This window comes from Thamnophis sirtalis, unplaced genomic scaffold (genome assembly GCF_051295495.1).
Source record: "Thamnophis sirtalis isolate CommonGarterSnake01/CBP01778 unplaced genomic scaffold, rThaSir2_p1.2 scaffold_2, whole genome shotgun sequence".
NCBI lineage: Eukaryota > Metazoa > Chordata > Lepidosauria > Squamata > Natricidae > Thamnophis > Thamnophis sirtalis.
The window spans coordinates 162,644,398-162,666,822 of NW_028261382.1; the positions used below are offsets into that span (position 1 = coordinate 162,644,398).

At 35.9% G+C, this 22,425-nt stretch overlaps 1 protein-coding gene across 2 annotated transcripts in view; it reads left to right on the forward strand.

Moving 5' to 3' along the window:
* The window catches only part of ZNF236 (zinc finger protein 236), a 58,155-nt gene that overhangs the window by 26,184 nt on the left and 9,546 nt on the right, over positions 1 to 22,425 (forward strand). Inside the window, exons 17-29 of one of the 2 annotated variants that reach the window (XM_014072934.2) lie at positions 2,666 to 2,817; positions 5,084 to 5,184; positions 5,330 to 5,481; positions 7,061 to 7,273; positions 8,107 to 8,377; positions 9,544 to 9,647; positions 10,087 to 10,452; positions 11,362 to 11,507; positions 12,378 to 12,624; positions 13,262 to 13,441; positions 14,096 to 14,254; positions 16,364 to 16,542; positions 18,623 to 18,754. In XM_014072934.2, coding sequence (XP_013928409.2) covers positions 2,666 to 2,817; positions 5,084 to 5,184; positions 5,330 to 5,481; positions 7,061 to 7,273; positions 8,107 to 8,377; positions 9,544 to 9,647; positions 10,087 to 10,452; positions 11,362 to 11,507; positions 12,378 to 12,624; positions 13,262 to 13,441; positions 14,096 to 14,254; positions 16,364 to 16,542; positions 18,623 to 18,754 — 2,402 coding nt within the window. The remainder of the gene's footprint in view (positions 1 to 2,665; positions 2,818 to 5,083; positions 5,185 to 5,329; positions 5,482 to 7,060; positions 7,274 to 8,106; positions 8,378 to 9,543; positions 9,648 to 10,086; positions 10,453 to 11,361; positions 11,508 to 12,377; positions 12,625 to 13,261; positions 13,442 to 14,095; positions 14,255 to 16,363; positions 16,543 to 18,622; positions 18,755 to 22,425) is intronic. The other variant, XM_087707335.1, reaches the window with a different exon arrangement.

Genomic DNA, 22,425 nt, shown 5'->3' on the forward strand with positions numbered 1-22,425 from the left:
TGGTTCATATAAACCTCGTGCATATGTTGGTTTATGCAGCCAAGACTTCATTATTCAAATTTGCCTTTTGTGAAGAATAAAAAGCCCTCAGATTCAGCTGCCACATAATAACACTTAGCAAAAAAAATTGGAATCTGCTTTAAAGACTTCCAGGTCAATGGTAGCCATTGATTTTGTAACAAGTAAATATGGAAGGTTTTTGCAACAGGCATTTTCAACAGTTCTTTACTTTTAATGGAACTCTGTTCTTTCTAAGAAAAGGAAGCAGTAGCAGAGAAACAGTGATTTCAAAGAGAGAGTGCTTTTCAGTGTGCAGTGTCACACTTGTAAATTGCATCATTTAAAAGGAGGAAACAATGCTCTAGGTCAGTGATGGTGAACCTTTTCGGCACCGAGTGCCAAAACCGGAATGCGCATGTATGCACAGGCATGTGCGTGCGGTGGAGCACCGGAAACTCAAAGACCAGCTGGCCGGTGTGTGCATGACTGTTTTTTGGGCATTTTTCAGACCATTTTGGGGGCTGTTTTCGGGCTGTTTTTGGCCTGAAAAACATCCCAAAAATGGCCTGGAAACCAGTCTATTTTTGGGGCCGTTTTCAGGCATTTTTCAGCCTATTTTCAGGCCATTTTCAGCTGCCCACAAAGACCAGCTGGACAGCGTGCTGGGATCCAGAAGAGCACCTGGTGATGGCACACATGCACACATAGAGGGCTCTGCGTGCCACCTCTGGGACATATGCCATAGCTTCGCCATCACGGCTCTAGGTTGAAGATTCAATATGAGGAGAATTGATGCCTGATTATTTTTTCCTTGGATTAGTGCACACACTTATGTCCATATTTATTCCTGCTTTATTTGGTGGGTAACAAGGAAGATAAAGGGTACCGGGTCAACCTCTTAGACACATGCATGTGTACATAAATTCAAAATTTGAATGGCTCTGAGTTAAAGGAAACTTCAATTTATGTTCTGTGGAGATTACTGTAAAAAAGAAGGAAAATGAAAGGTAAGTGACCTTAACTTTGGCCATTTAGTAAATTCTTAGAATGTTTCCAGATTTGTTCTTTTCTTCTAGGTTTGGCAAATATAGTTTCTATTTTTCCATAGCCATTATTATAATAATGAACTATTATTACATTGTTATTCGTTTGATATTGCCGATTTTATGGATCCCTGTTTTTCTATAGCATATATGTAGGGTTGATTAGATGACATTAAGTTGGCATGACCACACATGTTCCCTATGTCACACTATCTCTAGCGATAATCTGTAGCTATTCCAAAGACATTCCAGTGATCTCTTGATTTCCATCCACAGAGCAACATCGCCAAGGTTAAACATTTTTACCCAGTCCAAATATATTCCTCACTGTCTTTCACCACTAGGTAGCCACTAATAGATGGCCATTTATAGTATAGTATGGTCTTTATTGTCATTGTACAAAATAAATACAACAAAATTGGTTACATTTACATAAAATTGATTTTTACCTACTACATGTTAATTTCTGATTCGATTCTGATATGTATTGGATTATATCAAATCATGCATTTGACAGTGGCCTTTTTAATATCATTGTCACTTCATATTTTCATGTAGTCTCATGCTTTGGATAATATAGCAATAGCAATAGCAGTTAGACTTATATACCGCTTCATAGGGCTTTCAGCCCTCTCTAAGCGGTTTACAGAGTCAGCATATTGCCCCCAACAACAACAATCCGGGTCCTCATTTTACCCACCTCGGAAGGATGGAAGGCTGAGTCAACCCTGAGCCAGTGAGATTTGAACAGCCGAACTACAGAACTGCAGTCAGCTGAAGTAGCCTGCAGTGCTGCATTTAACCACTGCGCCACTGCGCCACTCTATATAAGTATAATGTGGTTTAAAGATCCCTATCCCTATCTATGTTAACTTTTTTCCAAAGCTTCGAATTTAGAAATATTGATTTCCTACTTCATAATTCCAGGTTTCTCTTATTTCATGCATCTCACATTCTATATTCCAGTTATATGTGTCCTTCTGAATAAGGAATTCCTCTTTCATGATATTTACTATGAAAGCCAGTTTGGTGTACCAATTGAGGCATCAGGCTAGAAACCAAGAGACTGTGAGTTCTAGTCTTGCTTTTGGCACAAAGCCAGCTGAGTTACATTGGGTTAGTCACTTTCTCTCAGCCCTAGAAAGGAGACAATGGCAAAAATCACATCTAAAAAAGAAAATTGCCGAAGAAACTGCAGAGAATTGACCAGTCAGTCTCTGAGAATTGAACATGATTGAATGGAAGGGGGGGGGGGGGGGAAAGGAGTTTGTCTTTCAGGATCGATGCTATATGTAACCAATCTTCTTTCAATTTTGATTTGCATCTATATTTAAAGAGAAGGATAGTCTGTACTGAGGAAAATGTGTCATCATCTGCCACACAAGCATATTGGAACAATGTTTATATACTTTTCTTGTCAGCAGTAAATATTTTGTCATTTGTCAGAGATCTGGAAAGGGATTTTCCTTGCAATCCTGTTTGCTGACTTCAAGATGCCATTTTACTTGAATCATGCTAAAGAGCTCAGTTAGTAAAACCTGAGTTGTGAAGGATTATTTTTTTAGGTGTGTTTGTGTTACAAAAAAATAGGGGGTTGTTTTGTTCATTTGTATTTGTACCAGGTTTTACAGTAAATGATGGCTACAGTCAACCAAGTCAGTTTCCAGCAGTACAACAGCTTCAGGATTCAAGCACTCTTGAATCTCAGGCTCTTTCAACAAGCTACCATCAACCAAGTCTGCTTCAGGTTCCTGCCCCCGATACTATCAACGTAGTAAGTATTAATTAAAAGATTGAAGAAATTATTTGTGCTGTTTCTGATTTGGGGCTCTGGATGAGATTTTAGATGAGATTTAGATCTGGTTTTATGTGACTTAAAGGCTAATAATGAACTGCAGTAGTTCTGATGGATGATCAGCATCAGGAACTGAAATAATTGTATGTCTGTCTCTCGTCAGTCTCTTGAACCCTGGTATTTAAAAACAGAGCCATAGCATGTCTAGTTGGGAAAGGCCTCAGGGGCATCTTTTTGCCAAGTCTTAGAAATCCAATTAGACCCTTGGATCCAATTTCAGAAGATTGTGCTGAATGTAATAGCTGATTTAGATGGATTGGCTTGGTAATGGAGAACTAATAGAAACTTAATGTGGATAAGATTGCAGTCAAAAGACAGATATAACTTAGGAATTATTTGGGAGGATTTATTGTGCTTTTGAAGAATTAGGTTTCTTATGTCAAAAACTGCCTTTTCATGATTAGAATAGAATAGAAAACTAGAATAGAATAGGTATTATTGTCACTTTCAATGTACACTGATCAGCATACATTAAAATGTAATTTCATTGCATGCAGCTTTCAAAGGGTCACTACCTCCAATGAACATGACAAAATAAATAAATAAATACAAAATTATGCATATATCCACATATATTATGTGATACAGAGAAACAGAACAGTCTAATTTGGATGTATACATGTACATAGCAAGAAAAATGAATCTTGCAAGTTTACCAGACAGATGGCATAGGGAAGAAAGCTGTTACAGGATCTGGTAGTCCTGCTAGAAATACTTTGAAGCCTCTTCCCAGAGGGGAGCAACAGAAACAGACTGTAAACTGGTTGTGTGGGGTCTCTAACAATGCTATGAGCTCTAAGCCCATAACGCTTATAAGCAGTATCCTCAATAATGGGAAGTGAGCTTTCTATAATTTTTTCAGCTATCCTTACCACTCTCTATATGGACTTTTTATCTGAGGCACTGCTGTTACAAAACCAAACAGTGATGCATCATATTTCAACAGTGTCTATTATTTTATATAACTAAATGTACTAGTTATATACATTACTGGTTTTGTATCAAATCTCTGCTAAATTCATCTCATTTGGATGACTGCCTATATTATACTGCAGTGAAATTCTTCATCAGAGCCAGTTATAATTAAGGTTATGACTCCTTATTATTTATTGGTTACAAATCTGTGCCTAGGCCCTGTTATGACTATAAATGAAAACCTGTACGCAGGATATTTAAAAAAAAAACACTTCCGCTATAAAGAATGCTAGAGAAAGCCTTTTCAGTTGCTTCTGCCAAATGCTGGAAATCCACATTTGGAACAGATGTTAGAATTCTCGTTCTGTTATATCTTCATACTTTTTTTCAGATAAACCTTTACTTTTAGATTGACTTACCAGTTAAAGTTAAAGTGACCATATTTTTCAGAGTATAAGATGCACTTTTTTCATGGAAATGTTGGTGCGTCTTATACACCGAATACAGCCATTTTCTGGCCTCCTGAAGCCCTGTCCCCGCATCTCATATTTGTGAAAAATGGGCAAAAAGCAGGCCGGTTCCCACCAAAATAGGGGTGTTTTTGCCTTCCCCCAACCCTTAAAAGCATTCTGCAGGTTTCAGCAGGGCTGAAGGAAGGCAAAAATGCCCCCATTTTGGTGAAAAATGGGGGCGTTTTTGCCTTACCCCAGCCCTGCTGAAATCTGCAGAGTGCTCCTGGGGGCGGGGGAAGAAAAAAACTTTTTTTCCTTACTTACCTCTTTGAAATCTTGGTGTGCCTTATACACCGGTGCGTCTTATAGTCCAAAAATACGGTAATTGTTGGATCCCTTTTTTATGGATCCCTTTTATATGCTTTTATGTTTCGATGATATGTTCTGTATTGTATAGTTAGCTATCTTGAAAATGCATTTTGATAGAAAAGCAACCTATATGTGATTATTTTCCTCTCTCCAAAATTAACATTTATTTAAATTAGAAAAATAATTTGTGCTGAGAATGGGATTATGGCATTTTGGAATCACTTGGGTTTAAACCTTGTACCCTTATGGCACGGGTGTCAAACTTGCCGTGTCACGTTGCCATCAAATCACGTATTGTGACACTTTTTCCCTTCGCTGGGGTGGGCTTGTCCTGCGCGTGACACATCCGGCCCACAGTCTGCCAGTTTGATACCTCTGCCTTATGGCCTAAATCGGAGGTTATTATCCATTATATATTTAAAAGATTTATTTCAATGTATTGATACCAGGCTACCCGGTTAGTTCAAGATCAGTCATCAGACCTTGAGATGCATGGCCAGCGTTCACAGTTTCTGGAAGATAATGATGATCAAAGCAAAAGATCTTACAGGTATGTCATATTTCAAATGGTAGTTATATATAATATCTAAGTGTTGCTAACATTAAGTCAGAAACTGTAATTAAAGTTTTCACATGTTCCTAGGATTCATCAATGCCTTTGTTTCATTTTATTCAACAAACTTTCATTTTAATAGGTGTGAGTATTGCAATAAGGGCTTCAAGAAATCTAGCCACTTGAAGCAGCATGTACGTTCACACACTGGGGAGAAGCCTTATAAATGCCAACTGTGTGGCCGGGGATTTGTCTCTTCCGGAGTTCTTAAATCTCATGAGAAAACACATACAGGTAATGAAATTTTGGTAATATTTGGTTCCTTTGCAAATCCTTTTAGCTTGCTTAAAATGGACAGCACAATGGGATCAAGCATGGAGATATAGATAGTCCTCAACTTAGGTCAATAATTGAGCCTAAAATTCTGTTGCTAAGGGAGACAGTTGTTTAAAGTGAGTTTTGCCCCATTTTATGACTTTCTTTGCCATAGTTGTTAAGTGAATCACTGCAGCTGTTAAGTTAGTAACATGATTGTTAAGTGAATCTGGCTTCTCCATTGACTGCTAAAAGCAAAGCAGAAGGATACAAGCGGTGATCACATGACACCAGGACACTGTGACAGTCATAAACATGAGTCAGTTACTAAGCATCTGAATTTTAATCCATAACCATGGAGATGCTGTAACGGTTGTGTGAAAAATGGTCATAGGTCACTTTTTTTCACTGTCGTAAATTTGAATAGTCATTAAACGAACTGTTGCAATCGATGATTATCTGTATTTAATTCATCCATTTCAATAATAACCTATTGAAAGCTGCTGTGCAATCCAAATAAAAGATATATGTAGGTGATTGTGACCATTTCCAGAAAGTGGAATGTATATGGCTTTTACCGTTTAATTAACGGATGGAATAGTTACCAGTTCCAAAATCTTGTATAAATTCACAAAAAGCAGTATCAGCATAGTGACCTGTTGAAAACACTGAAGTAATAATGAGAGAATACATTTAAAATCCTCACTCGGCCTGAAGCTCATTTGGTGACAGAATGAGTCTATTACCCTAATTTTATAGGATTGTTTTGAATACTTTTGTAGAGGAATAACCTTATATTGCAGCTGAATGCAAATTATGTGAGTAAATAAAAATAAATACTGTATTTTTGGAGTATAAGACGCACCGGAGTATAAGACACACCCAGGTTTTGAAGAGGCATTTTTTTTTAAAAAAGTAGGTAGGTAGATGGAGGGATGGAAAGGGAGAGAAAGAGAGAGAAATGCAGTAGGTAGGGAGGGAGAGAGAGTAGGTAGGTAGGTAGGTAGGTAGGTAGGTAGGTAGGTAGGTAGGTAGGTAGATAAAGGGAGAGAGAGGAGAGAGAGAGAGAAATACAGTAGGTATGTAGGTAGGGGGAGAGAGTGTAGATAGATAGGTAGGTAGAAAAACTGAAAAATGGGCCTTTTTGTAAAAAAAAATGCATGCATAGCCTTATGGAGGCTTATAGAGTGCTGCTGGGGGCTGGGGGAGGGGAGCAAAAAACAGCCCATTTTTTGCTCATTTCTGCCCTCCCCAGCCCCCAGGAGCTCTCTGAAAGCCTCCATAAAGCAATGCACACCATTTTGGTGAAGGGAGCGGGGCTTTAGGAGGCAAAAAAAATGCTGTATTCGGTGTATAAGATGCATCCAGATTTTCAGCCTCTTTTTAGAGGAAAAAAGGTGCATCTTATACTCCGAAAAATACAGTACATCTGTGGAACAAAGTGAAAGTCAGAATATGTTTTCACATTTGCCTTTGTTTTGTATCATTTTTGATGTGTAGACAAATTATATAACCACTATTTACTATCTCTATTAACTTTCCTCCCTTTCCCGCCTAGGAGTTAAAGCATTCAGTTGCAGTATTTGTAATACTTCCTTCACCACCAATGGAAGCCTTACTAGACATATGACAACTCATATGAGTATGAAGCCCTACAAGTGCCCATTTTGTGATGAAAGTTTCAGAACCACAGTTCACTGCAAAAAACACATGAAAAAGCATCAGACAGTGTCTTCAACAGCAACAACAGGTGGAGAGGTAGCAGGAGGAGGTAAGCAACAGTCTCTGTGTGTCAAAAAAGCATATTACAGTTAGCCTCCACTTATGACTGGTTGTTCAAAGTTATGACAGCCTTGGAAAGAATGGTCTAAAACTCCTAAAACACTTTTGGCTGTTGTAAAATATTGGATCTCCTCCTCCCTGTCACATGACTGTATTTTCAGTACTTGGTAGTTGGTTCACCTTTATAATCAGTTATCAAGCTCCCTGTGATCATGTGATCATCATTTGCAATTTTCTCTCCTGGCTTCCCCAGAAAGTCAGTGGGGAAGCCAGCAGAGAAGGTTGCAAGGGGGTGGGGGGAGAGCGGAACTGAAATCCTTTGTGCACAGAGGGGAGGGAAAGCCCTTGGTGGGCTATCAGGAGGTTTTCAGTAGGCAGATCTTTTGTTCTGTCTCTTAACAACTTGGGAGATCACTTAACAATCACAATTGGGAGTGTCAGGATTGCAGTCATTGAACAAATCAGTGGTGGGCATCTCACTTAGCAACCACTTTGCTCAGAAACTTTGCTCAAAATATTCTGGTCTCAATTGTTGTAAATTGAGAATTAGCTGTAAATGTTCTTTAGCATAAAAATTATAGGATTTCTTTTGCCGGGAATTGTATAAATTTTGTAATCTGAAAGAGAACATGCATCACAGTATTGTAGTATTGATGTAGATCATATAGTGACCTTGCAGACACATCTCTGATGCCCTTTAACCTTGGAGTATCTGCACTTTTGTATAATTGCTATGAATAATTGGCGTCTGCATTAACATCCAAGAAGTTTGTTTGATATTACTGGTCTTTAAAAGTGTTGCTTCTCTGTTTAATTATGCAGAAGAGGAAGAGGCATCATCTGAAAAGGCAAGCTCTCGAAAAGCTAGGCCGGGTGTTATCACATTCACAGAGGAGGAAACAGCTGAACTTGCAAAAATTAGACCTCAGGAAAGTGCCACTGTCTCTGAAAAAGTTCTCGTCCAGTCTGCAGCAGAAAAGGACAGGATTAGTGAAATCAAAGACAAACAAGCGGAAATGGAGGCTGAACCAAAATATGCCAATTGTTGTACTTACTGCCCAAAAAGCTTTAAAAAACCTAGTGACTTAGTTAGGTAAGTGAATATGTAGATTTTTTTTTTAGTTTTGATATATGAATTATATTACTTAGCAGTTTACTTTCTTTCATCCTTAATTTAAAGGAAGAGGCAGGTAACCTTCCAGTCATCATCTGCGTATAAGCATGAGCAAATGGGTACCACCTGCCACACCAACTAGTTTGTACTCTCTCTGAATAACTCTTTACAAGACAGTCTAACTTCTCAATGTTGGCAGAGACTCGTCTATCAGTGCAGTACCAACTGCATGCTCAATATTTTGATGACATTATTTTCCAGTTAGAAGCTGGTCATACTGAAACCGAGTTTTGAAAGCATTTTGCAGTAAAGTGTAGATATACCTTTATTATCTCAGGTTCTTTGGATTTAAGCAGTGATAGTAAAAAGCCACAGATTTTGTTACTTTTGAAGAGTTTATATTCAATGATACGATTAAATGCACACAGATAGTTGACATTTTAATGGTTTTCTCATAAAAGTTGTGATCATCTGTAGCAAAACACTAGTTTTGACTACTTCAATGACAACTAGTCTATGGACTTCTTGGCTAAATACTATTTTTATCATCCTCTTCTATTCAGATTATAATTTTTCCTCAAATAATTATTTACTTTAAAAAGTTATATTAACCACTGGGAGGCAGTATGTGATTGGCTTCATGCATATTGAGACTCATCAGGTGTATGTCTGATGAGTCCTAATAAGGGTGAAACTAGACATATATTACATCCAGGTGGTCAGTACAACTGATAATACCATACAGGATTATATGCATTTTATAAAAACACTGAAAATCCCCACCCCCCCAGCCCAATAGAGGAAGTGAAAGTCATTTAATGCTGTATAGGAGAACATGGTGTAATATAACAATTGACTCAGAATTAAAGACAAGTGGATTGTATATAGCAATTTCTTCTCCCTTGTGAATTTATTTATAATATGTATCTCCTAATCTGTATTCAGAATCAAGTTTGGAAAGTATATTATATTGTAGGCGAATTAAAGAAAAAAATGGTTTTTACTGTGTGCTTAAGCTACATTGAATGTAAAGTAATTCTATAGGAATGTGAGGCCTAACTCAAGATGAAGCCTAACTGAAACTTCTTAGCTATTTCAATAAACATAAAATACCTTATAATGATTAGAATAAATATCTTTGGCAGGCACGTACGTATCCATACAGGAGAAAAACCTTACAAATGTGATGAATGTGGAAAAAGTTTTACTGTAAAGTCGACTTTGGACTGTCATGTAAAAACACACACAGGTATGTAAGATCATGAGCACTCCCAAATTAATTAGACAATAATATTAGATAATAATGAGTGAACATCAGATATATTATACCTTGTATATTAGGCTGTTAATCTGGGAAAGATACTTGACTTTCTAATGAATTAACAATTTAGCTTTTAATATTTAAGTATACTGTTTGGTTTCCCTCCCCACATCCACTTCTTCCTCCACTTATTTGTTTGGAAAGTGGTTAAGCCAATATAGCAGACTTTGTCTAGTTATGACCTAAAAGGTTTGTTTTTTTTCCAAAGCTCGAAAATTTAGGAGTAGATTACGATTTAGGAGGAAGTCTTTAAACATTTCTTTTATCAAATACTATAAAACATTAATACAGGTTGTTTAATGTGCAAACAAAATCTAGCATAAATTTATATATGATCAGAAATAATGTATATTTCATTATTCTCCAGGTCAGAAACTTTTCAGCTGCCATGTATGTAGTAATTCATTTTCTACAAAAGGGAGTTTGAAAGTTCATATGCGTCTACATACTGGAGCAAAGCCTTTTAAGTGTCCTCATTGTGAATTGAGGTTTCGGACTTCTGGACGCAGGAAGACTCATATACAGTGCCATTTTAAATCCGAGGCCAAGAAAGCCAGGAAAGCTGGCTCTCGTGCTCCAGCCAAAGGTCTACAGCCAGTCAATCTTCTGAATTCAACCACAAATGATTCTAACGTTTTCATCATGAATAACTCTGTGCTGACAGGCCAGTTTGACCAAAATTTGCTCCAGCAAAGTATCGTTGGTCAAGCTATCCTTCCTGCTTCTATGTCAGGTAAACATGGAAGTGTTTCATTCTATTTTCCGGTGTGTGTGTGTGTGCATGTCAGTTTTGAGAAAGGTGAAATCAAACTCTTCTGCATCTCCTGTTACTTTCACGACAGATGATGGTACAGTCATGATGGTACAGATGCTTGGGGTCTCTGAACAGAGGCTTCCACAGATGTTTTAATTGAGTCTCTTCATCTTTGTGTAGTTTATAATTTATGATTGACAGGTGTGTTTCAAAGTCATTCATAGAGGACATTGTGGTTTTTTGCAGGGAAACGCTTGGGTTATATAAGAAAAAAATGCAATTTTATTTTGATGATTATAGGATTTCTATCTTTCCTTACATTAAGATATGATTATTGATATCTTGGAAATAAAATATAATAACTACTAAATTGAAGAGAATGATAAAATACTTTAAAAATCCAATCAGTTGCTTCATAAAATTAGCAGCAAATCACAGTGCTATAAATACCAGTAGCAAAATTATTGAAAACCATAAATTCTGGTAGATGCATTATATACAAATAGTTTGGTACAAATAGTTTTAGCCATTTAGTATGTATGCATTTAGTTTGTGTCATTCCCACTCTATGTACATTCATTTACTTAAATTCATTTGTATATATAGAATGCACACTCTGATTTCATTGCTATCAGTCAATCAGGATTAATCAATTTGGCACTTTTTAAAATACACAGTATCAATTTTTTGGTTTTATTGGTATTACCACTATGCGCGATTGCATATTTATTTAAAAGGAAGATTTCATTATTCAGTAAGGGGCATTCCTCAGTAAGCGTCTTTAGGTTTTCAATTTTAATTATTGTAGTATAGCTTGCTTAATTCACTGATGTAGAATATGGATTAATTCATGTTTAATCTTAAAAATATGGCTGTTTTCTTTGGTAGCTGGAGGTGATTTAACTCTATCCTTGACAGATGGTAGTTTGGCCACCCTTGAAGGAATACAGTTGCAACTTGCTGCCAACTTGGTTGGACAAAATGTTCAAATTTCTGGAATAGATCCTAGTAGTATTAACAACATTACTTTACAGGTGGGTTTATTCTATATTATCCTTCATAAGCTGTTAAATAAATTATGCATAGACAAATGGTTATAATCCTTGCTTTTAATCTCCAGATCTTTCATATAATGTTTCAATAGTGTTTAAGTGCCGTTTTTCTCTCCTTCCTACAAATAATTTTCTTTGCGTAATTTTCTTTATTCTATTGCCCACTTATTTAGAATATGGATTCCTAATTCTACCTAATTACTCAAAAGTTTTGAATGCTAGGAGAATGTTATAGGCATCCATCTAAAAGAGGACTTAGAAAGCTGAATTGATAAATGTGAAAAATCAATCATATTTATCATGTCATTTTGCTGAGAATGTTTCTTGTTATCTTTCTGACCTAGTATCTCTCCTGTTTTATATTTGAAAGTTTTTATCAGGTGATGAGGCACTGTGAAAAGAAATCCCTTGACCTGCAGCTGTCCAACATTTTGATTTTCTAAGAAAGTTAATCACGTTCATGTAGAGTTCAGAAGCTTTCTTATAAATAACCCTTGACACTTTGACACAACTTTAAAAAAATAATTCTAAAAGGTCTTCGGGTGGAATCTGTTGAGTGCATATCTTTAGATCTTTTAATGCTAAAAAGCAAAATGAAATGACTCAGATTCACAAAATACAACTTCTGGCAGAATTTGTATTTTATTTACCTGCCAATTGTTGGTTAATGTTTGAAATAAACCAATGTAACATTGCCATAAAACATTAAAACTATCCAACTTTTGTAAGATTGAACAAGTTATTTATCTGTGAGATGTGCCAACTTTTGTTGCTTGGGTATTATAGTTTTACTATACTCGGATTTGGAAAATAAAAATGGAATATATTCCTATCGGACTTGTTTCTTTTCAGATTGATCCCAGTCTTTTGCAACAGACTCTTCAACAGGGTAATGTACTGACCCAGCAGCTAACAGGAGATCCCAGTTTGGCGCCTCAGAACTCCTCCCTACAGACAGTAGAAAGTACAGTGTCAGCAGCAAATGTGGTAATACAGCCTTTGTCAAGCTTGTCCTTACAGCCCAATGTTACTTCTTCAGCAAATATGACAATGGGGCCGATGGCTGAGCAAGAATCTGTATTGACTACAACTACTTCAGGTAAATATAATAGAAAAGCAGATTCATCTGAAAGCTCTTTGATTAAAATTATCTAAATTCCTCTTATTTTCCTATCTTATAATCACACCACTATAATCTGGTAAAAGATATATTTCTATTAATAAAAATTTCTAAAATAGATCAAGATAGGGCCATCTTATGCTCGCAGCCAGAAATTCAACTCACTTCTCTCAGGGATATCACCCTGAAATCACTTGTGATCCTCCTGATAAAAAGCTGGCCTATCTCTGAGTTCTGAACTGAGGGATATTTTTCTATCTTTTATTTGCTTAAATAATTTAAAATATGATTGCTTAGTTCATTTGAAAAACCAAAGATTTGATTCTGCACATCCTCGTTCTACAAATGGTCACCTGGAGAAGTCTGGAAGAAAATTCTCCAGATTAATCCCAAGAGTCACAAATAACCTTCTTACTCCTTCAGATCTAAGACAGATAGAGCACCTGTTTTTCTACTATTGTGATTAGGATTATCTATGCGGAACCATTATTATGTGATATGTATCAAAGCCAGCTCCCTTATGTTTTTCAGTTACATGTCCGACACTGTTATAACATTAAATATGAATAATATAAAGCCTGAGTACTTTCATTTAGTTTATTTTACTCATGTTCAGGTTCACAGGATCTCTCTCAAGTTATGACTTCACAGGGAATGGTATCAACTGCCAATGGTCAACATGAGATTACACTGACAATAAATAGTTCTGGTCTGAGCCATGTTTTAACTCATGCTTCTAGTTCAACCACTACAAACTCATCAGGCACCCCTCAAGAGATCACCCTTACTATATCTGGCAAGTATTATTGTGAAATTATTCTGATTCTTCTCCATTGAAACTTTTTAATGAAACATACTCATTTGCAGTTTTACCTTAGGTGGAATATTTAGGGTATTTTTGATGGGGTTATATTTGGTGGGGTTACAAATTTAATGTTGTAGTAAGTTTTGTACAAATGTTCTTGATCTTTAACTGATTAGTACCGATTGAGTATACCTTATAGAATGTTTTTTACTGCAGCTTCTGCTTCACATATTTCTTCCATATATTTGGCAATATTCAGTTTATATTGTGAAATAATTCATAACTATATACTTTGAACTTGACAAGATTTACCATACTTGTTCCTCAATTTGTTATACAAGTGACAATAATCATGTGCTTTATTTCATTAGAGATATGCTCTCTGTATATACTGATCCTGTCAGTGTAAATTAAAATACTGTAGGATGCAGTGTTCCCTTTAAAGGTAGAGCTCAGCCATACTGAACTTTGATTCTGAAGTTTTTACATAAACTGTTCTATTTCAGAAATGAAAAATTGTTCATTTTAAAGAATATTAAAATGTATAAAGTTTCATGATGGCACTAATTGCTGAGGGCTTTGTTACTGAAAAAGGAAAGGGGAACTTAGATCTGAAGTGGCTAAACAATTCCATTTTCCATTTAGGCCAAGACCTTATTCAACACATTTCCTCTGGCAGCAATGAGCTGAATGGGAACCTACGATTGGCAGCACCTAATATCACTAATCAATCACCTGCTACAACACTAACTATAAATAATGATCAGTTATTGTCACAGAACCCAACACTGAATAGTTCTTCAGGTAAATTTTCATTTATTTTCCTCAAATTTGCTAGTTTGCACATAGTTACTTAGAACTATTTTACAGTGATCTCGATGGAATTTACATTTGAAAACATGTTATAAATTATTTGAACCACATGCAGGGTGGATTTGATTTAAATTAAGTCAATTTAAATCATGATTTAAATCACTGGTAAAAAGACTTAATTTAAATCAACTCAATTTAAATCACAATTTTTAAAGAGCAACTGTCATTTCTGCTACTTCTCTGACCCGCTGTTGACTTACTGATGGTCCCAATGTTGCAGAATATATAGCCTCATGCTACTTAACTAATCTCCATTTCATGCTGATTATTTATGTATCTTAAATAGAAAACTATATTTAGATAGATTTTTACTCCAAAAGCATTTTATTAAAATAAATTTGATAAAAATAAAATAAAAACTGATTTAAATAAACAAATCTGATTTAAATTTTTAAAAATCTGATGTAAATTTTTAAAAAATCAGTTTTTTTTAAAAAAAACACATTGATTTTTTTCCACATTGACAGCATGGTTATCTTTAATAGAAGGTATGTGAGATAGCCATGGTTTGGAGGAATAAGGTCATGGCGAGAATGTGCTTTACCTTGTCAAGGTACAAAGATGGCACAATTTACCTTCCCATGGGGCTTAAGTTCAGTCCAAAAATATGCAACCGCAGAAGTCATTTCCAATGCTAGAACTGCCAAGGAAAAGCCTGCAGTCATGAAAAGCATCTCATTTCACTATGGTGGGGAGGGTATGTTGTTTTGCATTGTGTCTTTAGAATGATAGTTTGCACAGATTCTCATCACACCAAAGTAAACATTTGAATATTTGAACATCCTTGTAATCTTAATTCCTGTTCACCTTAACCTAAATTTCAGGGCACTTTGTGCTTGTTTACTTACTAGCTTTAATTCAGGCATTCAAGGCAATACACTTGTTTTTCCTCACAGCAATCTTCTTGAGATAGGTTGAGCTGAAAATATGGTCCCTTTTTGAGGTAGACCAGTTTAGGAGACAAATATCCAAGAAAATAAGTTTTGGTACAGGTAGTCCTCAGCTTATGATCACAGTTGAGGACAGAGTTTATGTTGATAAGCAAAACATTTGTTAAGTGAGTTTTTCCCCATTTTACGATCTTGTTGTTTAAATGACTCATTGCAGTTGTTAAGTTAGTAATGTTGTTAAGTGAATCTGGCTTCCCCATTGGCTTTGCTTGTCAGAAGGTCACAAAGGCTAATCACATGACCTCCAGACACTGCAATCGTCATAAATATGAATCAATTGCCAAGCATCCAAATTTTGATTATGTGACCTTGGGGATGCTGCAATGGTTGTAAGTGTGAAAACGATTGTGTCACTTTTTTCAGTGCCGTTGTAACTTTGAACAGTCACTAAATGAACTGTTGTAAGTCAAGATCTACCTGTATAAGCTATAATAACTGAATCTTGGAAACCTGACAGTTTATTTTTCCCTCTCTCTTATACCCAAGATAATCGTGGTGAACCAGACTTGATATTTTCCTCACTCTCTTCTGTCTTTTCAGACAAAATTGATATTTTGGTAATGGCTGCAATATATTTTCTTCAAGGTCATTTTCAAACCCTCTGCTGAGGGAATGAATTACCCAAGGTCGCTCAGTTTGGTCTTCCACGAAACATGCTGACTTTCTCATTGCAAATTACACTAGTGCAAACTTTCTAATTCTGACATTCTAAATTGAACACATGTTAAGCATATTAGATCAGGAGAAGTAGTACCAAGATATTACACAATCTAGAAGTTAATGTCATTTAAGCTCTTGTTAACATCTCTGTGATTCTGGCCTATTCTGTTGAATTTGTTCATGCAGAATCATAAGGGCAAGTAGACGTTAATGAGTGTTTATTTTAATGGTTAGGAATGCACTTTTCTCCCCAAGAGGTGAGTAGCACAAAACTATTTTGGAGTAAGATACTGACAGTTGTAGCTGGAATTTAAATTTTGCATGGGTTACAGAATGGCTAAATAATGAAGACTCTTAGAATGTTGTACAGTACATCCCCAATTATGAATTGTGATTCTGATTTTGAATTATTGTGGTATACTTTTTGTAGAACTTAACACTTCAAGCGGAAACCTTCCAACGACACCACCTTTGTCTCAGCCAGCTCAGAACCTAGTAATGTCATCCCCAGGTGTGGGAGGAGATGGTAGTGTCACATTGACCCTGGCTGATACTCAGAGTATGTTATCTGCTGGTCTTGATGCAGTGACACTTAATATCACTTCACAGGTTTGTGTCATTTCTCTGATCTGCTCTACCCTGTTCTTAACATTTGCTAAATTCATTAAACTTGGGGAAAAAATATTAAGATAATCGTAGGTTCATCCTGCTTGTATAGCAATGAATATTGAACATATTTTTTAAAATTGTGCAGTATACCTCACTCTTTGTGTGGTTTCAACTTTATGATATATCCGGTGCTGCATTTTTCAGGGTCTCTATGTAATTGAATTTCGCTTATATTTCCTAAAGGTAAGATGGGATATTCAGGCTTTGCATCCAAACTTCTGTTGTTTGGATGCAAAGCTTGAATGCAAAGTGCCCCCCCCCCTCTTCTCACTATTCCCTTTGCTTCCTAAAACTTGCTCCATATAATATGGAATTCTAAATATGACATGAGAACTGCAGGGGGAAGCACAGATTAACAAATATAGCTCCATTCTTTTCTCCCTAGGAAGCATTGAATCAGTGGGACTAGAAATTCTTTTGTGACTTGTTTGCAGAACAGTAGTTTGAATCCAGCTGATTGTTAGCTCTCATCAATTACAAAGGACTTTTGTTTTCTCTTAATTTTCCCATTAATTTAGCTACGTGGAACCTATCCATAGATTAAATATAAACCATCCCTTGCAGTAAGAAGAAAATACATAAGAAAGTTACATCTGTGGGAGATATTTTAAATGTAGAAGTTTGTTAAGGACGGATATAGAGTTATACTCTATATCCTTCCTTAACAAACTTCTACATTTAAATATGAATATGGATAATACAAATTGGTACTTCTTTTGGTTGTATGGTTTTAAAACGAAGTGTAGTATATAGGGATGATGGGCAGTAAACAAGTCTAATAATTATTATAAGAAGAATCTAAAGTGCTCTGGGACTTTAGAATTAAAACTGACAGGTACCTGCCATGTAAAACCTCAGACTGAGCAATTATAAAAAAAAAAATGACAAAAAAATCTGGATAGTGGACATAGTAGTACCTGGAAACAGCAGAATAGAAGAGAAAGAACCAGAGAAGTTAACAATATACAAAGACCTGCAAATAGAAATAAAAGCAAGCAAAGGTAGTACCAATACTAATAGGAACTTTGGGTACAGTCCCAAAACAACTGGAGCATCACTTGAACACCACTGGCATTGATAAAATCACCATCAGTTAGTTGCAAAAGGCAGCTTTAGTCTGAACGGCTTACATCTGGGACAATGCCTTTAACACATCTACATTTACCTATCCCAAGTCTTTAGGGTCCTGATAAATTGATAAAAATGCCCAATCCAGTCTGAACATCTGGCTGACTGTGCGATGAGCATACTTTTTAAGTGCCAGACAGATCAGAGAAAGAAATGAAGTGAGTAATACAGAAACATGCACCAAGAATATATATCTCACCCCAAATCAATTAACTGCAAAAGTCACAGTTAATCCCTGAAGGATTAAGGGGTTAATCATAGAGTAAGCCTTGGGGTTTTCATACAATGGCCTTGTGAACTATGAATAAAAGATAATATTTTTCCCCCAATCGTTTATCAGAATGTGTTATATAATGCTGCATCTTCATTGCTTTCCTCTTAGTACCCAAATTGAAGTATGTAACACTGAAATAAATGTTTGTTAGTCTTTTATATAGCCTTCTCAACTTTAGTTTTCTCCCCTATGTTTAGTTTTTTTTAACAATTAATGAGTGACAAATCATCTTGAATTTTGTTAGTACTACATGCTAACAGATTGATGGTGTTGTAAGTGTGATTTGTTGGACAGATTTCAGATTTTACACAAAACTTTCATTAATGTGATCACAGGATATATAGTCCATAGGCTATCAGTCAATTAATTTCACATTACATATTACTGCTTTTAGGGTAACTCTTAACATTAGACAAATTAAATATTTTGGGGTTATTAATAGAATAATAGCTTAAACTTTTCATTTAGCCTAAGATATAAGATTATATAACATATAAACTTATCTACTTTAGTTACCTATGCGTGAAAAGTTTAAGTAATAAATATGTTAATTGGTTCAGATTTTGATATGTGACTTAGTTGCACATTTTTTTAAACATTTGGAAATTTCTTTGCCAGGGTCAGCAGTTCCCTGCTTTACTCACAGATTCTACCCTTTCTGGCCAGACCAATTCAAGCTCACAGCAGGTCATCCTAGTCAGCCATGCTCCACATTCAGTACCTGCAAACCATGATGAATTAACTTATCAGGTAAGTGGTCTTCATTAACCTTTCTTGAATGCTAATGCAGTCGTTTTGTGTCCTGTATCTGAGGTTGTCATTTATCTTACTCATTTATTTCATTAGGGATAGTATCTATGAAAACTTTAATTTGACAAGTTTGCTCTTCCAAGGAGAATTTGAGATGGCACTATATTAAATGTAGTATTTGTCATTTTTCTAAATGAGACCTGAAGTGCAGGCCTTTATATCGGGAGCCTGCTATTCATAGGAATTACTCCAGATAGTGTCTATTGCAATGTTCTCTAGCCTGGTTCTCTCCCAATATATTAGATATTGCCAATTGCCATAATCCTCCTGTCAGTGTGGCCTCTAATTAATGGATTCTGAAACTTGGAAGTCCAGTATATCTAAGTAATTTGTTTGAAGAAACTCGTATATGGAACTATTGCCTTAGGCTGATGATATTTTTGTTCACAGCTATCCTAGTGAATTTAATACAGCATATTTTTGCACAGATATACTTTATTGGTGTCAGATGCAACTTTTTTTAATTTTAAAGTCGAAATTTGATTCTCTCATGTGACTGTTTTATTCTTAATATTTATTTTATCTTGTTCTTCTACGCTCTGGTTGCATCTCATCAGCATCTCATCATTGTTTAATTCTTCTGATTTTCTCTTACATCACTTATCTGAAACCTACTATTATTATTCTGCTCTTTTGGATTTTTTTAGTATAGTTTTTCAAATTAATTATGATCATTAGTGTTAATGATTGTTGGCTGTGAATTAGATAGATCTAACAGCATTCTGTAAGATTCCCCGAATGAGCAATGGTGATGATAACCATTTCCATGTTGTTTGTGTCCAGCTTCTGAAGAATCTTTGAGCAAGGAGGCTCTGTTTAGTTGTTGGATTGATAGATCCTACATACATTTTGCTTTTTTTCATTAAGTGAATTTAAATGTGATGTCTATAAAGCAAGAGAATGTACAACCTCCCCGTTTTTTCCATTTTGGCATATGCATTACTACCCTTGACAGATGCCCTATTAGTGTGCTAACATTGCATTTGAAATAATTAAAAGTATCCCTTTATAATGGGCTGTCTGATGAGTGCAGTATTCTTTAGGAACGCCTGATTGCCCACCTAGTTAACCTAAAATCCTGGCAAGTAAGATTTTGCAATGTGTACAAGACGCACAGTAATACATGATTTGAGATATAACTACTTTTGATGTTTTGAACATAATACAATACCAGTACTTTCTTAGGATGATCTTTGCATTGAGGCTTTAAAGGAGAGAATAAAGTATTAAAAGTCAGTTCTTATTTTTGCAATTTAATATTTATGACTTTGCTGTACTAAAAATTCCCATATCTCTGTTGATTGCCTTCACATCCTTTTAAGGGGAATATTATATTTAAATATGTAATTTATTATTGCTATTTGACATCGTTTTCCAGATGTACTGTGCAGGAAAAATGGCTTAAATATGACTAACTGCAGTAAAGAGTGGTACTATCAATTCATGTAACTTTTCAGCAAGTTCTGCTTTTCTTTCAATATCAGTATCAGCCCCTTTGCCACTATAGCTGATTTCTTACAGCTAATATGCTTGAATGTAGAATTTTGGTATCTCTATGCTCTACATATTTGTTGATTGTTTCTTACTATTCATGAAATCTGTTTCTGAAGGAGATACTCTTGAACTATCTATTCTCTTTCCTGAAAACACCATTCTTAATTTTTCTCCCCTTCTTTCATTCTTATTCTCAACTAATCCTATTTGGTTTGTGATTAATTTCTTTGACCACTCTAGTTTTTATGTCCTTACATGTCTTTCTGTAAACTTAAGTTGCATATAAATTGCCTCACCTGTCTGCTTTTCCTCTTCATTTTCATTGTCCACCCCAAAGCTTCCTCTTTGCTGCCTTCCATAGAATTGCTTTTTACTGCTTCAACAGTAACTAATTATGACAAAGAATGGAAAGTCTTACCTGATGATTTATTTATTTTTGTTCATGGGTAATGTCTCTTTCAATCTTAACTCAAGCAACTGATGTCTAGATGTGTTTTTTTTTATGTGCTACTTGAAGAATACCACAGTAAAACATTTATGTAGTATTAAGACATAGAGACAGGCACATACACCGAGAGAGAGAAAGAGAGAGTACATGTATGTTATGTAAACTATGTCAAAGGCTATGGAAATGCTACTCTAGGAAACATCTGTTGCTGATAGGGCTTAAGCCTAGAGCTTTCAGCCACAGTGCTTGAATTGCCTCTGGTTTTGCTCACAGAGTGGGAGTACTCAGAAAGATGGATTGATGGAGACATAAATCTTAGGAAAATTAATCAGGTAAGAATATTTCTGCATTCAAAGGTTTACTTACATCTGGAAAGCATTTGTCTTTTTAACTTTTAGTCTTTCTAATCAATTGTGGACAGGGTGACAGGCTGATTCCTGACTAGTAGCAGGTGGGTATTGTTTGTTTCTTCAAATGACTAGTAGGGCAGTTCAGTTCTAAATTATTTGAGTAGGTAGTTTCTCCTAGCTTTCAGATCCCCAATGCCTTCAGAACATGTAGGCAAATTGATACTAAGCTATGGCTTTGTATCATGTATTTTCATAGCAATCTCATCAAGTTTACCTCTGGCATGTTTTCCCTTTTCCCTGCCCTCACCCCAGCCATTTAACAGAATGGCACCTGAAGTTGTCAATTATAGGAAATCTTATTTTGAGGAATTAGTAAAAGACTACAGGTTTCAATCTTCATGATACTTACCCAAATTGTGGTCATAATCACTACAGTGCTGACTATGGGATTTATTTGGTAACTTAGGTCATGGCTAAGTCATCTGCGGCAACTCAAACTATCCAAGTCCATATAACAGATAATAGAATTCTGCATATAGAAACACATTGCCTGGAAATAATAGCTTAATGTAAGCAGAATTGTTCCTGTGTGCCTCTTTATAGTTGTAAGCACAACTATGATTTTAACTTTGGGTCTACGTATTCTTTTTGATCCATCCAACAAGTTGGCTGAGGTAGAAATCTTGCATCCTTGGTTTATTATTGTACCACAAGTCAGCAAGCATAGTTTGGAACGAAACCAAGTCTGCGGGATTTAAGTAGACATTATCATAAGACTTATTGCGTATCAGGAATAGAAGTTTCTAAGCTCCTGTAATGATATGTGGGAAAGATTTGGGGAGTTGGGTGAAAAGAGGCCGCCTAGGGAATGGTCAGATAAGAGAGGGCATAGTCCACAGCTAGATAGTGAGTGGAGCAAAAGATTCAGAAGGAATCGTCCCTAGTTTCTTGGGCTGTAAAGGAGATGGCAGGAGATTTTACTTTCAGACTTAGAAGATTTGATTAATATAGCGTTACCATAAAGTAGAAATAGCTTATCCAGCTGTGTTTCCTGTCTGGTCTATCCTGTAAGGCTGACATCTCCTTTCCTCAAAAGGAAAAGAGGAAATTAAATGACATATAGATGAATGCTGGACTATGAGTAGCCTTGGTGGCACAGTGGTTAAAGTGTAGTATTGCAGGCTAATTCTGTCCACAGCTGGGAATTTGATCCTAATGAGGCTCACGGTTGACTCAGCCTTCCATCCTTTTAAAGTCAATAAAATGAGGATCCAGATTGTTGGGGGCGTTATGCAAATAATTCTGACATTGAAAACTGC